At 40.7% G+C, this 17,373-nt stretch overlaps 1 protein-coding gene across 1 annotated transcript in view; it reads left to right on the top strand.

The window, feature by feature from the left end:
- The window catches only part of ZDHHC8 (zDHHC palmitoyltransferase 8), an 87,945-nt gene that overhangs the window by 59,392 nt on the left and 11,180 nt on the right, over positions 1–17,373 (top strand). The window contains exons 2-10 of the mRNA XM_077293377.1: positions 90–211; positions 2,063–2,220; positions 5,557–5,729; positions 6,857–6,959; positions 7,317–7,408; positions 8,265–8,397; positions 8,478–8,595; positions 9,211–9,320; positions 12,126–13,159. Of these exons, the coding sequence (XP_077149492.1) occupies positions 90–211; positions 2,063–2,220; positions 5,557–5,729; positions 6,857–6,959; positions 7,317–7,408; positions 8,265–8,397; positions 8,478–8,595; positions 9,211–9,320; positions 12,126–13,159 (2,043 nt within the window). The remainder of the gene's footprint in view (positions 1–89; positions 212–2,062; positions 2,221–5,556; positions 5,730–6,856; positions 6,960–7,316; positions 7,409–8,264; positions 8,398–8,477; positions 8,596–9,210; positions 9,321–12,125; positions 13,160–17,373) is intronic.

Genomic DNA, 17,373 nt, shown 5'->3' with positions numbered 1-17,373 from the left:
AATTCCCAGAATTCTTAGATTCCAAATTAGAATTTACTGTTTAATAAAATAACATTATAAACCACATCTTTGCTTTTTTCTTGCCTTAGGTGCCCCTGGTTAACTAGAGAAATCTCCCCAGCTATCCCAGTGTACAATGGGCTCATGTTCCTCTTTGTGTTGGCAAATTTCAGCATGGCGACCTTCATGGATCCTGGTATCTTCCCAAGAGGTAACTTTTGATGCAATTTTGCTGCGCAGATGGAGTGACCTTATGCGAGATTTACGATGCAGATGAAGCGGCCATTTTTAGTGTTTATTATAACGTGTCGTTCTGAATCTTCTAGTACCTGTTAAATATTTATCTGCAGGGATTGTGTCTGCTGACTCCCATCTGCCTTGTATACTGCCTCGCATCATAGGGAGACCTCGTGCTGAACCCATCCTGGCTCCATGCAATCAATATTAATAAGACAACGAGGCTGTGGGATTAGCAGGACGCAGGCCTTTGCTCAGCACAAAGAGAATCATTTTGCCAAAGTTACCTTACCTAGCAAGTCTTTTCCTGCTGAAGATTAACCCTGTGCTACCACATTGTATAACAACGGTTTTTAAAGTAAAAAAAAACTCTTTATAGAAATGACTAGACCTCTCCAAAGTAAATTACTTGGCCCAATAGGGAAAAAGGTGGTTATTTTCCAAAATTATTAATCATATTTTTAAAATGAAGCTATAAAAACTATGAATTCATTACATAACCACTTTTGGGATTAGACTAGACGTTGTTTAGTGCACAGTGTATATTACATGAGCGAACATTTACCATGAACACACGTAATTAAATAATGAGTGTCTAATTTTACTATTACCAATAAAATAATGTAGTAATCTTACATCTTGTGAAGACTTCTTGCTTTGTGTCCTCAAAAGCTGTATTATGCCAAATGTATGGGTTTTTGTTTTTTAGATCCTTCCTGTATGATTAAGTAATGTTTCTGATTCATTAAAGAAGCACTCCCATCAAAATTTGTATCCTCTTAATATATTGCAGTCACAATATTATATTGCACTGCGTACTTTACAATTGCTTATTTTGCCTTTCTACCCAGCTAATTCTTCTCTTTAGGTCTATGATATCACGTGATTAAAAGTTCTACTTAGAAACAGAAGGTCCATTTTCCCTGTATGATTCATAAATCACTGCAAAAGTCACTGGCAGGGAGAGGAGGGAGTAGCTGGGTCCGGAGTTGAAGAGGGGATGATAAATGTAGGGAAAAGAGACTTCCTGTTTCTACATGAAGCCGAGAAAAGAGAAGAATTGGCTATGTAGAAAGGCAAAATGAGCAATTGTAAGTACAAAGTGCTATATAATATGATGACCGCAATATATTAATAGGATAAAAATACAAAAATGTTGATGGGAGGAGTGATTCTTTAACTAATTGTGTGGGGCAGCGCTCTCATATAACGTACACTGCAAGGTCTGATCCAGATCCACATTTTTCTTGTATACAAGTTTCTCTCCTTAATCGGTAATTTTTTTTTTTTTTTTCCAAATCTGATTTTACTGTTTTAAGGAGCAGAAATATTTTAGCCACTCTACAGAGAACAATTTATTTTGCCTGATAAAATTGTGTAGTTCTGTAGTTCATAAAATGAGCAGAAAAGCCATAGATGTATTACAGGTTGTAATTATGGTCGAATTACGGCTCAATATGTGTTCCAAATCTGAGTCCAGCACACTACAGAGGTGTCTAAGGCCATCTATTGTATCTGTGTGCCTCTGATTTCATTATGAACCATTGCAGTGCTCCATTATACACCTTATTTTGGAAGTATTCTCCCCTAAACATGGCCTCTATTGAAAAATATATCCATAGGGATACATTATATTGTGGCACACCGAGAGGAGATGATGGTTCTACATGTTCTGCTGTATGGACTTTGTGTACTTGGCACTGCCATGTGCATGAAGCCTGAGTAGTTTTATTATGGTCCTTAGCTGGTTCCCCATTGTATGTGGGTGGTCTGTGCTCCGTGATGGAGGGCCTTCTTGATTCTGTTATTTTTTTTACCTAATAAGCTGATGAAGATGAAGACAAGGATGACGACTTCAGAGCTCCGCTCTACAAGAATGTGGAGATCAAAAGAATACAAGTACGGATGAAGTGGTGCGCCACGTGTCACTTTTACCGGCCCCCTCGCTGCTCACACTGCAGCGTCTGTGATAACTGTGTGGAGGTAAATCCTAGTTCCGGTGTTGGTAGAACATCACTTGTATGCCTCTTGCACATAAGTGTATATATATATATATATATATATATATATATATGTGTGTATACACACACACACACACACACCAAAATATGTCAATACAGGATCGATAGTAAAAGGACTCGGATATTAATGGAATATACTCAACAAATGAATATTGAGGCAGGAAGAGTATGCAATTGCATAGAGAATTCTATAAAGTGCTAGTGCTTAAATAAGAACCGTCTTTATTAGCATGGTGAATGCAGAAAAACTAATAAGACGTGTGACAATTCGATATGTAGCAGTCATTGGTCTATGCCAATATGGCCTCTGTTGTAACAAAGATAAGTGCAAGACTGATTGGTACAAACTGCAACCACCACAAAAAACAAAATCATCTCTTACCTATGTTTCCCTTGTGGGAAACCACGCCACCAGCGCTGGGACGGCTGCCATGGTATCCAGTGCTGTGGAGTCGGTGTCCATTTTGGTGGCGTGTCGGAGTCAGTATAAAATGGACCGACTCAGATTCCTAAAATATATAATAAATTGGGTACAGTAGTACAATGCAGGATGTGCTGTGAATTATTTCATAAGAATTTGGGAAAATTGTGAAATGTCCTATAAATGTCTGTTCTGTTTTTGATCGAAGGATCTCGGTTTTAGTTGAGATGAATCTGTGCTGCACTTTATGTACATGCTCAGTAGTGAGGCAGGGCTGTGGGGTCGGAGTAAGGCCCCTTTCACACATCAGTTTTTTGCCATCAGTCACAATCTGTTGGCTCGATGTCGCAGATTGTGAAAAACTGATGCGACGGATTCGTTTTTTCGACGTATCTGACTAGTGGATCTGGATAATTGGATCGTAGCATGCTCAGTTAAAAAAAACTAACGGAATCAGTCACCGGATTCTGTCATTTGACGGATCCGGCGCCATAGGCTTACATTCTAGCAAACGATGGACAGTGACGGATCCGTCGCTGTCCGTTTTTTCGACAGACACAAAAAAGTTACTATGTCCATTGTCTCCGGCCGCCGGACAAACAATTTTCGACGGATCCGGCGAAAGACGGATGAAATGTGAGGCTAATACAAGTCTATGAGAAAAAAAATGAATCCAGCGGCATCAGTCGCCGGATCAGTTTTTTTCAAAATTCAATGGATTGCGACTGATGGCAAAAAACTGATGTGTGAAAGCGGCCTTAGGGAAATTGAGGAGTCGGAGGTTTGGCTCCACATCACTGGTGGTATCTCACATGGGGAAATATGGGTAAGAGATTACCGTACTTTGTTTTTGTAGTGGATGCAGTTTGTACTAAGGTGTAAGCAGTCTTGCACTTTGTTTGACCGATGACTGCTACATATTGAATTGTCATACATCTTATAAGTAACTGCTGAATGCAGAAAAACTATTAGGCTATGTGCCAACAATCAGGAAGAGCGGCTCGCCTGCGCTGCGTCCAAAATGCTGGTTCTACAGTAGAATGCAGTAGATGGGATTTATAGAAACCCCATGCTCACTATGCTTCAATATGATGCTGCGTAAACTTTCGTACGGCACTGGTTTACTAACCTCATCATGTCAATTATCTGTAGTCTCCGTTACGTAGTTTCTTCCATAGCCATTCACTATATGTGGTAAATCCACGTGGTTCACTGAATACATGCAGATTTAACGGCGTGATTAGAATGCAACGTTTTGGACGCAGCGAAAATAGGCTACATTGCAAACGCTGCTAGTTCCTGATCGTGGGAACATAGCCTTTAAGACTATTCTTATCTAAGCACTAGCACTTTATAGAGTTCTCTGTGCAATTACATAATCTTCCTGCCTCAATATTCATTTGTTGAGTATATGGCATTAATAACCAAGTCCTTTTGCTATCAATTCTGTATTGAAGTGTATATGTGTGTATACTGTAAATACCGTATATGTATGTGTATTCATTCTTGTTATAATCTTGTAATAAAAATGTCTTGTCTAGTTAATACCATGTTAGGAGTGTCCATGTTTGCTTACCTCATATGCCCTCTTATTTAAGGCATAGGGCCTTTGACACAATTTTGTATGTACTGTGTATACTCGAGAGTAAGCAGGGTTTTGCTGCACATTTTTTTGTGCTGAAAATGCCGCGCCGCCCCCCCCCCCCCCCCCCCTCGGCTTATACATGAGTCATTGTCCCAGAAAAAAAATCGGCGGGGACGGGGGAGCGGCCGAGCAGCAGGTCACAGAGGCAGGAGCCAGCGGCTGTAACTGTGCCTGCTGCTAAAGAGAAATGAATATTCACTGCGCTGGCAATTAATACTCATTTCTCTTATAGTGCGCACAGTTACAGCCGCAGCCGCTGGCTTCCAGCACACATCCTACTTACTTTCCCTGCGCGCCCTCACTGCATCTCGTTCCTGTGCCAGCAGCTCTTCCAGCCAAGCGATCACGTGTCCCCGCTCTTTAAGGTAATGAATCTTCACCTCTCTCCACTCCCGTAGGCGTGGAGTGAATATTCATTACCTTAATGAACGGGGACATGTGATTGCTCGGCCGGAAAAGCTACTGGCACCAGAACGAGATACAGCGAGGGCGCGCAGGGAAAGTAAGTAGGATGTGTTTTTTTTTTTTGTTTTTTTATAGGAACCATGCATACAAGAACAGGAATGGAGAGCCATGCATACAAGGACAGGGAAGGGGAGCCATGCATACAAGGACAGAATGAGGGGACAATGCATACCCGTCTTCTATTCGAGCCAATACGTTTTCCAAGTTTTTCATGGCAAAATTAGGTGCCTTGGCTTATACTTGGGTTGGCTTATACACGAGTAAATACGGTAATGTTTTCTGTTCTGATTATACTGTTTCAAATAATAATAATATTAGCAAATACTTCTAATTAGAAATTTAGTATAGTTCTTCTGATAGGCTATGTTGCTAACCCCAAGTGCAGGGCATTGCAGTAGCTTAGATACCATGGTTACGACCACTCATAATGACAGTAATTAGTGGTCGTAACAATGGGTACCTAAGCTACTGCGCAATGCACTGCACATGAGGTAAGTGACATAGCTTATCAGACGAATTATACTAAATTTCTAATTGGAGGTATTTGCTAATATTATTACACCTACCACATATTGGGATAGGATGCTGCAGATTAATATTTCTAAATCATTTAGTGATAATCGTGCATTCACCCACACCAAATAGTTTAGAGAATATTTGCTCAATTCTAAACTCTCTCATGTACATTTTTATTATTAATATAATACCATACTATATAATATGCTATAGTGTTGTCTAGGTGAACTTTTTATTTATCATTTCCATAGGATTTTGACCATCACTGCCCATGGGTGAATAACTGCATAGGGCGTAGGAATTACCGCTATTTCTTCCTGTTCCTGCTGTCTCTAAGCACACACATGGTCGGGGTCTTCTCTTTTGGCCTCATATTTGTCCTACACCATCTGGAGGTTCTGGGAGAAGCCCACACCAGTATTACGTATCCTTTCAGTGTTCAAAAAAAGCATATGCTTTAGTTGACTTTCTGTTACAACTTTGACAAACACAATACTGTTTCACGCTAATATTTTCTCTTTGCTTAATGGGAATCTGTCACTATGTTTTCTTTACCCCGTCTAAGAGCAGCATGACGTAGGGGCATAGACCCTGATTCCAGCGGTGTCTCTTACTGGGATGCTTTCTGTAGTTTTGATAAAATCACTGTTCTATCTGCTGCAGATCTACCAGTTCCCTGAATGCTGAGCTCTATATAACTCCACCCAATGCACTGATTTGCAGCTTTCTCTGTGCACTGTGCATAGGCAGAAAGATGTCAATAAGTGGTAGAGGTGGGATTATGCAGTCTGCATGAATATGGAGGACTACATGGTTTACTAGTCTTCTAGTGAAATCTCCTGCTGATAAAAATGATTTTTGTCAAAACTACAGCAAGCAGCTCATTAAATGATACATCACTTCAATCAGTGTTTCTGGCCCCAATTCATCAAGACCAACGATTTTTCTCGATTGCCTTGAGAGTGCGTGCCTCTTAATAATCAGGAGCATCTGACAAGTTGCGTTCACCTTGCCACAAATCCTACTCCAGTCCCTGACTGGAGTAAGCTTTGCGGTGTAAGTAAGGCCACAGCTGGTCATAAATTAGAGGAGTTGTGATGCCATGCCTTCGCTGCACCCTTGTCCCACCTCCGCTTTTCCCATTTTGGCAGTGGTGGGAAAAAGTGGTGTAAATTACTATAAAAAGTTACAAAAGTTTTGCACCACTCTGAGTTATGCAAAAATGTAGCTTTTCAAAACGATGTATGTTGTAATTGTGGGGAAAATGCTGGGATGAATCAGGGCCTGAGTCTCTATATGATGCTGCTCTCAGATTAGATGGCAAAAATATAGTGACAGATTCCCTTTAATCCCAAAAGTTCTGGGCACATCTATTATTAAGGCTTGGTATACCGGTATGGTGAAAGCAGGTTTGGAATTACTTTGTGGTATTGTGTAGTGCCGAACGAAAACAAAGATGTGTGTTCGAAGGCATTTTTCTCTGCATTACAAAAAAGTTATCTTGCTGAAAATATATTTTGGAGAATGAAAATCCTTAGCCTGTGGATCCAGAATATCGGTCATGTGTGTGACTGGCCTATTTTTCATTCCTGTTATCGGTCTAACTGGCTTCCATATTGTTCTTGTTGTACGAGGTCGCACCACCAATGAACAGGTAAAAAAAAATCATTCGAAATAGTCTAAAAAATTGTGACTGATAATATTCCACATCAGCTTTCTAAAATTGGACCTAAAGTTAGATGGTGGTGCTTGCCATAGGGCAGTGTTACCGAAAAATAGCTGGAGAAGTCAAATGAATTGTGATGAAATAAGACCTAAATCGGCTAATGTCTACATCACATGCTGACCTCCTTGTGGTGGTCTGCTTGATCCTGGCCTCCAAACGTCCTCTAGAACAGTTGTTAAATCGTAGAATTTATACAAGTAAAATAAGTCCCAGAGGAACATTCACAACATGTCTTCATTGTCTAACCATTTCATGTTTTCATTCTTACATTAACATTTTGCCCAGGTGACTGGGAAGTTTCGTGGTGGAGTGAATCCATTCACCAGAGGATGCTGTGGGAACATACAACATGTTTTGTGCAGTCCATTATCTCCAAGGTAAGAAGGTTTATGGCCATTGGCTTTGTTTTTTGCCTCCTATGTTTCAGGTATTTCTATAGTACCAGTCATAGGTGTTGGTGAGGTGCCTCCATGAAGAAGAGTGCTCTCCTAAAAAAAACAATCATCTCCCTCTGCTCCTTAGAGTAGTCACTAGTAAGTCCAGGTTTACTGCAGGTCCAGTTTCAGTCAGGTTTGCAGCATTTTACTAAAGGCTGTCATTTCTTTTTTTTTATTGTCTCCTTGGCAACAAACTTCAAACTGTAAGTCAGCCTTCACCTTAATGTAAAAAAGATGAAAGTAAGAAGGCTCTTGTCAAGGAGAAGAAGCAGTGGACCGATATCTGAAGAAGCATCCCAGCAAAAAATGTATTGCCTAAGGCCGTATCAATAAGCATACAACATATACTTATCACACTCACCCAAATTATACCCCCTACATCTCCTCCATCATCTCTGTTTAGCACCTCAGCCACACTCACAGTTCTGCTAATGATCTAAGACTAATGCACACCATAGCCTCAACCTCCGACTATCATCTTCAAGACTTTACTCGTGCTGCACTTCACAGCCCTGTTTCCAGGGTTGGGCCCCCAACATCCTGTGGACAGGTGGTAACTTGCAAACCCTTTAACTAAATGGCCTTTTCTTAAGTTGTAAATATCGGTAATGTGACCTAGTCATCCACAATGTATATACACTGTACATATATGCACATTAAAAGACATTAGCTTCTCAACCTGGTTGACGGGGTTTGTCGGAATTTGTCACTTTTACAATGATTGATTAACAGATTTATAGAATTGTGTAAAACTGTAAGTATATCGCCTAACAAGAGAACTGCTCTTCTTACTAAGGTATGTGGTTGAACCAAAGAAGAGGCCACCAATCACACTTAAGCCTCCATTTATACGTCAAGATCTGTCAGAAAGGCAAATTACGGTAAAGATCAGCGACAATGGTATCCAGGCTAACTTACACCGATCCAAGGTGACTATCGGACTTAATGTGTTCAGTTGTCATTCTTCCATTATTTCAGATTTTAATTCATGTTGTTTTCCTTTTTTCAGTCGAAAGGTAGTCTAGAAGGTATAAATGATAAATCGCTGGATATACAGCCAACTCTACCTCCAAAAGGAGACCCCACCAAATATTCAGACATGAAGGCAACTTTGGGAAGTACTGAAGGTAAAAGTAAAGGAGGCTCTTTGGTTTTCACAATTAAGGTCACTTATGGAGAAACAGATTGATGACCTTTCTCTTTATTATTTAGTGGAACTTCCTTTCTTAGTCATTTCTTTAGAGACATGCTTCCTGTAGTTACTGATCAGAAGAACAGAGCATTTAGGAGGCATTTTGTGTCTTGTGTTTTTTCCTAAACAGAATGCTTCAGATCATAAGGCGACATTTTAACGGTACTTTGGTCACAATTGTGACTTCAGCATATAAGATAATTTCTTTGTTGATAGTGCACATCACTGTTTTGGGATTAGATCATCGTTGGGTTTCATGCCTCATTTACTTTTGATGTATAAATCAGATAAACTAGCTTATAGAGTGGCCTGAAGTGCGGTGCAGGGTTTTTACAGCTATCTAGGACAGGTTTAACGTTCCTGCACCCTTTAATGTTCCAGTTCTATTGGAATTCTCATACTTAAGAGGATTTTTTTTTTTTAAACTCCCAATATTCTAACCATAAGCTACCGTGTTACCAGCACCTCTCGCCACAGATTACGGGTTAGAACAGTTACTAAAATTTTGCACAACTCTTTGATATGTAAATATTGTTGTATTCTCTCACAGACAGTGGACTATCACCCAAAATGATCAGTCCCCCAACTCCAGCCATGTATAAATACCGACCAGGATTTGGAGCAAATCCCAAAATACACTACCACCCAGCAACAGAACAGGTAAATTGAAAAAGCTGCCATCGTACTTGACCTATAGATTTTTTTTTTTTTTGTTCGCTCCTGTGTATTTTGTATTTTGGTAAGTACTAAAAATGATCTGCATTTTGTAATTGCGCAAATGTCTTAAAGAGAACATGTCATCAGGGATATACATATTAACATAAAGGCTTTGCCCTATTGGTGCTGGTATATACTGATTTAATACATACCTCTGTAGACTGGCATTTATTATATCATTATTATTATTATTATGCATTGTTATAGCGCGATTTATTCCATGGCGCTTTACACATGAAAGGGGCAAATATAGACAAGTACAGTAGACATGAGCAAAACAAGGCACACACACAAGTACAGGAGAGAAGACCCTGCCCGCGAGGGCTCGTAGTCTACAGAGGATGGGTGAGGATACACTAGGAAAGGGTAGTGCTGGTCGTGCGACGGTTCAGTAGATTGAGGATCGCTGCAGGTTGTAGGCTTGTCGGAAAGGTGGATCTTCAGGTTCTTTTTGAAGGTTTCTATGGTAGGTGAGAGTCTGATGGGGTAGAGAGTTCCAGAGTATGGGAGAAGCATGGGAGAAGTCTTGTATGTGGTTGTGGGAAGAAGAGATAAGAGGGGAGTAGAGAAGGAGATCTTGAGAGGATCGAAGGTTGCGTGTAGTTAAGTACCGGGAGACCATGTCACAGATGTATGGAGGAGACAGGTTGTGGATGGCTTTGTATGTCATAGTTAGGGTTTTGAACTGGAGCCTCTGGACAATAGGAAGCCAGTGAAGGGCTTGGCAGAGAGGAGAGGCTGGGGAAAAACTGGGAGACAGGTGGATTAGTCGGGCAGCAGAGTGTAGGATGGATTGGAGTGGTGCTAGAGTAGGAGGTTGCAGTAGTCAGGGAGATAAGGGCATGCACTAGCGTTTTTGTGGTTTCATGGTCAAGGAATACGCGGATCCGGGAAATATTTTTGACTTTGAGCCGGCAGGAGGAGGCAAGGGCTTGGATATGTGGCTTGAAAGAGAGGGCAGAGTCGAGCATCACCCCGAGGCACCGAGCGTGTGGAACTGGGGAAAGTGAGCAGCCATTGACATTGATGGATAGGTCTCGTAGAGGGGTAGAGTGAGATGGGGGAAAGATGATGAATTCCATTTTGTCCATGTTCAGTTATAGAAAGCGAGCAGAAAAGAAAGCTGAAATAGCAGACAAACAGTGTGGTATTTTGGTCAGTAAGGAGGTGAGGTCAGATCCAGATAGGTAGATCGGCGTAGCGATGATACTGCAAACCATGGGATTCTATGAGCTGTCCCAGGCCGAAGGTGTAGAAGAAGAGCAGGGGCCCTAGGACTGAGCCTTGGGGAACTCCGACAGACAGGGGGTGAGGTGAGGAGGTGGTGTGGGAGAGGAAGACACTGAATGTTCGGTCTGTTAGATATGACGAGATCCAGCATAGGGCCAAGTGTGTGATGCCAAGAGATGAGAGAATCTGTAGCAGGAGGGAATGGTCGACAGTGTCGAAGGTGGAAGACAGGTCCAGGAGAAGGACAGAGTAGTGTCGCTTGCTCTTGGCGGTTAGTAGGTTGTTGGTAACGTTAGTTAGGGCAATTTCAGTTGAGTGATGCTGTCAAGCTTTGGTCTCTGTGCATCGGGGCAGACTGTGGGTCGGGGTTCTTTGGCTCTGCCATGGCCCCTCAGCTGTCTATCTTCTTCCTTATTTAAACTCCATGGCGTGTTGGCCTCTGGCAGCACTTGTGCAGATTGATCTCATGTTGGGCTTCAATAAAATGCCTCCGGTACCGGTGCATACGCAGAATGATTTTCTGGCAGTCTTTATGAAAAATGGTGCCGGTGGCAGCGCATGCACAGATTGACATCTCGGTTTAATGACGAGCCCTCACAGAAGCTAAATAAGGAATAAGATAGATAGCAGAGGGGCCACAGCAGAGCCGAAGACCCTAACCACAGTCCTGCCCCGATGCACAGAGACCAAAACTTATAATGGTGATGTAATAAAAACCAGGCTATGGATTTCTTCACTTAAGGTATGTAGTAAATCAGTATACCAGCACCATTAGGGTAGTCCCTTTAGTTTATTATGTATAACCCTGATGACAGATTCTCGTTACCCAGTATTATTAATATACATATGACCTTATGAAAACATTAATTGTTCTTTAACCAAAGAGAGAGTGTTTTCTCTCCAATTAATGTTTTTAGCTCCGAGAGACTAAAGTTGGCCATACACATTATATCGAAATACCCGAGTGGTTAAACAACCGGTGAGTGATCGTGTAGTGAACGATTGTCTTGACAATGCAGCCATGGACATTTTAGTCCAAATTGCCCATTACTTACTGGGCAGTCATTTTCAGTGTCAAAGGGCAAAAGGTCGAGTTATCTTTCTAGGGACATCCCTTTATAGAAAGACTACTGTCGATTGGACTACATTTTTAAAGGGGTTGTCCACTACTTTCAAGCAAAAAAAAAAATTATAATAATCCAGTACCACAATGGTGCCACCCCTACACACTTGGTACCATGTGTCCTGCCAGTCCCATGGCTTCAACATACAGTGGGTGGGAGTAATCACATAACCGCTGCAGCCTTCACATTCTGTCTGAGCAGAGAGACGCGTGTGTTCCTTTCCATCTCCGACACCTCTTTTTGTGAATGTACAGTAATTATAAAGGACTTAAGACTTAACTAAAAGCCACAACCAGAACACAAGTTAAAAAAAAAAAGCAAACCATGTTAAATTTTTAACTGGGGGGTGTAAATATTTCCTGTACATATTGAAAAAATTGTCTGTCTGTTTCAGATTTCTATGCAAGAAGGTCTGAAGGACAGTGTGTTCTTGGAGGAAGACTGCAGGAATCATGATTACCAGTCAGCGCCCAACTTGGATTTTCAAGAGTACCGCAAGAACTCCCTCCATAAGTCTTACCAGTCATCTCCGCTGCAACTTGACAACTTCACTGCCAACTCGCGCTCACTGAGCCTGAAGAATTCTGGGCGTCGTGAGTCAGAGAAAATTCCTCTTCAGATGGTGAAATCGGAGGGTGACGGTACCACACCATACAAGAGTGTTTTTTCTCCTAACGCTTTGTCGAATCGTAATGGGAGTTTATCTTATGACAGTTTACTCAACCCAATATCTCCAGCATCTGGTAAATGCACTGCACACACTGCCACTGGTTCTGTCGGATACCATTCACCATATATGTCTGCCAAAATGTGCCATCTAAGAGGAGCAGAGCGGCCACCAGCTCAGAGTTTCAGTCCTGTATTAAGCAGGGCTGCTGGACATCAGAGAGATCCTTCTCCCGTGCGCTATGATAACCTTTCCAAGTCCATTATGGCCTCAATCCAAGAAAGGAAGGAGATGGAGGAAAGAGAGAAGCTGCTACATTCTCACACAGATTCTGTTTTTGCGGACTCAGGAGTCTATGATACCCCGAGCACTTATAGCTTACAACAGGTTAGCTCCGTCTCGGAGAACCCACGCGCTACTTCAGGCCGCTATGGTTCAAAAGACAATCTTTTGGGAGGGGCTACCAGTTTCAGCTCCAGGAACCCTATTCTACAGTCCTCTGTATCCTCTCTTTCTAGTGCAGTCTCCAGAGCTCCTAGGACTTCCACCACATCTTTACAGGCTGACCTGGCCAATAACAATATCCAGAGTCATCAGCCCTTGCAAGCACGGGTTAGTAATGGGTCATACAAGTCACCTGGACATCAGGTTCCATCTTCACCCTCTGGAATACCTAGATCGCCCTCGTATGGGGGAGGGAAAGCCGTCACATTTCTAAATACCATGGAATTTGTAGAAGGAGCTTCCATGGCCGTTCCAAGGTACGAATATGTCTGTACAAGATACTTTAAGCATACACAGCAGTTGTTTGATTTAGGAAAATCTCTGTGCCCGAGCCACCCACCCAGCTACCTCCACGGCTACAGTTTGTTTTATTAAAAAACAGACAAACTGTTCTTTACTCGTCCTCCTAGGTCCAACGCTGAGTCTTCACGTCTGGTCCTGGTGTCGATGTCTACAGTGCTGACATCATGTCGACAACACTGCAGGCAATAACGGAGTTCAGCAGCGCTTCCGGAGCCGGCGGCATGAGCCACTGATCTCAATTATTGCCTGCTGCGCTGCAGAAAATAGCAGAAACTAGGAGCAGCGGCGGAGACTTACTGCTGGATCTGAGGAGGGCGAGAAAAGTGCAGTTTTTATTTTTTAAAACATACTGCAGCTGATGGACAAGAGATTTCCTAAACTGGAAAGCCCCTTTTAAAGGCTATAACAGTTTCTATTTTTACTTATGTATTTTGAGGAGGTGGGGGAGTTATTTTATAATATATATACTACCTTAATTAAATTCACTAATTAAAAAAAAAAAGCAGAAATAAGGGCCATGATTCATCTAGACCTGGTCTTGATGAGGCGGCATGGGGTGCACATCTCTTCATAAAATAACTTTTGGCAGTCCTGGGAAAAACTGACGTGGAAATTCCGAAAATTGAAACATTTTTTTGTGCAACCCCAAGTTTTGTTAAAATTTTGCTACTTTTCAAAGCATTTTATGCTGGGCCCGGAATTCTGGTGAAATTGCTTTGATGAATCCGGCCTTGTGTTTTGGGGTTATTAGTATAGATGAGCGAATATACTCGATAAACGATTACCGAATCCTAATGAGCCATATTCCTGACGATTTTATGTTTGATGACCGTTTCCGAACATACCGTATTTGTGCATCTGTACTCCCATTGACTCCAATGGCGTTCGGCGAATATTGCAAATATGGCGATCGTAATCCGAACCGAATATTGAAATATTTGCTCATCTCTAGTTATTAGGCAATTAATCTACTTAATAATTTGTATCCTAAGAAAACTAACCTAAATACTGCAGCCACGAGATTTAAATGTATTGCTAAATATCCTAATGATTAGTCAGTGTTACAAATACAATTTACCTAAGAATTTGATGCCCTCCTGGATATTGTTAAAGGGAACCGGTCGCCTGATTCATGCTGTCCAAACTGTAGGCAACATAAATCAAAACCTGGCTGCATGAATGAAGCCGGCTTATCTCAGGTCTTGTAGTGTGGCTTGTTCAATACTTGGAAACTACACCGAAGGAAAATGTTTCATCCAATGAATAGGAGTATGCGTTAATTGTTTTGTTTTTTTTTTTGTTTTTTTTTTTTTGGGGGGGGGGGGGTTAAGGTATTTCTTCACGCTGACCTTTATAACGAACTGCTAACTTGCACACATTTGATGCAGGAGAGTAATACAAATAAAGGCAGCAGAAGATTAAAAACGTTTTTCTATTTGCTTGGAGTCGCTCTGCTTTACCTAGTGATCAGCAAGACTTTTACTCCTGTTTTAGCTTGAGTTTCTCATGTAATATTTCTGATAATAGTTAATCAGTATTGACAGTGTCAGACGGTATGAAGAATTTTTGTTGACAAGTGAAGGGGTAACGCCTAGATGTCATTGTATAACAGAGGTACAGCACGGAACAGAGTTCTAAGAAAAGATGCTGCAGAATTGTTTTCAGGGATGGAAAGATTTTTCAGAACAGACACGTCAGGGGATCAGATGTGCCCAGTCCACATCAAATTTGGTGTCTTGTAGAAGTTTTGATATTAGTGTCAAACTAACATTTAGCAAAAAAAAAAATCCCAATTTTTCCTTTGGAGCTTCGCTAACAGTGGAAAGTGACTATTTATCTTCCATGCTGCATTGACTTGATCCATCAGTGTACCCTGCTGGATTTATTGTTCACGTTACATACCTCCCTCCTCTGTCCGCTCAGTTTGTTTTTATACAAGCCAAGAGTGAATAGTAAATGGACACATTGTGATAACCAGCCAGGCAGTAAGTGCAGCATGGAAGGAAAGTAATGATGTGTTAACTGTTATATCACACCTCGAAAGGTTGGTTTCCATGCCATTATCACTGCCACGTACAGTATAACTAACATGGACAACAGATTTCAGAACAGTATGCAAATTTTATATATATATATATATATATATATATATATATATATATATATATATATATTTTTTATAAGTTGCAGATTTATAGTAATTCTAATAACACACAAATCAGCTCCATGAACATTAGTGGTCTCTTTGCTGAGTCTCTATTTTTGATTTATCAGGAAATATGCAGTGCCAGGTGTGTGTTATAGAACCGGAGAAGCTGAACAGATAATAAATATAAAAATTATATATATATATATATATATATATATATATATATATATATATATATATATATATATATATATATATATATATATATATATAATGTGTGTGTGTGTTTTGTGTAAAATGATTTGTTATACCTTGCATTTTATGGGATGAAATCGCCCACCGTACCTGAGTATACAGAAGTGGGATTTCACTGAATAAAATACAAGTTTTAGGCTATGTGCACACGTTCAGGATTTTTCTCGTTTTTTTTGTTTGTTTTTTCGTTGGTTTTCCGCTGCAAAAATGCTTAAAAAACGCTTACATGAAGCATCCCATCATTTTAATGCATTCCGCAATTTTTGTGCCCATGCTGCATTTTTTTCCACGAAAAAAACGCATCGCTGAAAAAAACACAGCATGTTCATTAATTTTGCGGAAAATCTGCGGATTTGCCCCTATATTATTGCATTGAGAACCTCTGGAAAAAAACGCAAGTGGATTTCCTGCAAAAGGAGTCCGGATTTGCTCAGGAAAATTCTGCATACATTCCTGAACGTGGGCACATAGCCTAACACTGTTTTTTCCCACAAACCTATATATCAATCTCTTCAGCTCCTCCTGCTCTGTTCTGGGGGTAGACTGCACTATAGCAATCAAATGCCCTTTTAAGTGCGGAGGATGGAAATTGGGCATTTTAGGAAACATCCTTTGGGACCTGGGACCATCATTTTTTTTAAAGAGTGTCTGTCACCCCCAAATCACTAACTAAATCACTTATGCAATTATGTTACTTAGCTCCCTATAAAAACCATACTTGCTGTATAGCTTTTTAGTGGTTTCGCTGACATAGAAAAAAATATTTATTTTATGTGCACCATTTCACCCCCTTACTTTGCATAACTGCATTTATCCGACAGAATGTTACAGAACAGCAGGAAATTGATAGAAGAAATTGATATACAGGTTTGTGGGAAAAGACTCAGAAAAACTTGTATTTTATTCTATGAAATCCCTGCTGTTTCTTTGCACAGTGCAGGTCCAGTGGGCGGTCCGCTATCACTGGATGCACACTTACAGGAAAAACTTTACAGCCAATGAAAACCCAAAAGTCATTATCTCAGTAAACTAGAATACTTTATAACACCAGCTTGAAAAATTATTTTTAAATCCGAAATGTTGGCCTACTGAAGTGTATGTTCAGTAAATGCACTCAATACTTGGTAGGGGCTTCTTTTGCATCAATTACTGCATCAGTGCTGCGTGGCATGGACGAGATCAGCTTGTGGCACTGCTGAGGTGTTATGGAAGCCCAGGTTGCTTTGATAGCAGCCTTCAGCTCAACTGCATTGCTGGGTCTGGTGTCTCTCATCTTCTTCTTGACAATACCCCATAGTTTCTCTGTTGGTCATTACTCTGTGTGTAATCACTCTATATAATATGAGTTTCACTTTTTGTATTGAAGAACTGAAATTAAATTAACTTTTTGATGATATTCTAATTTTGTGAGAAGTACCTGCATATGATCAGGCATGGTTCATGTCATGGTAAAAAAAGAAAAGAAGAGCGAAATTAAGAACCGTTACCTTGTTAAAATGACTAGCTCCCCCTAGTGTACATAATGTATACAACAATTGTTTCCCAACTGCAGTACCTCTTCATTTTTTTTCTTTTTTTTTTTTCCTCTTTCTCTCTCTTTTTTGAAGTAGGAAAAAAGTGCTTATTCCAGGCTTGGGAATACAACCTAGAGGATAATTGTGACAATGTTATAGATTGTAACTGCAATGTCATTTTGAAATTGTGAGTGATCAGTTTTTCTAGTGTGGTAGACTTTTCCCCGGAAACAGACTGGGCACAGTAAGC

Source organism: Ranitomeya variabilis, chromosome 1, assembly GCF_051348905.1.
Source record: "Ranitomeya variabilis isolate aRanVar5 chromosome 1, aRanVar5.hap1, whole genome shotgun sequence".
NCBI lineage: Eukaryota > Metazoa > Chordata > Amphibia > Anura > Dendrobatidae > Ranitomeya > Ranitomeya variabilis.
Note: the sequence above shows the minus strand (reverse complement) of the source record. Positions and strands in the feature narration are given on the sequence as shown.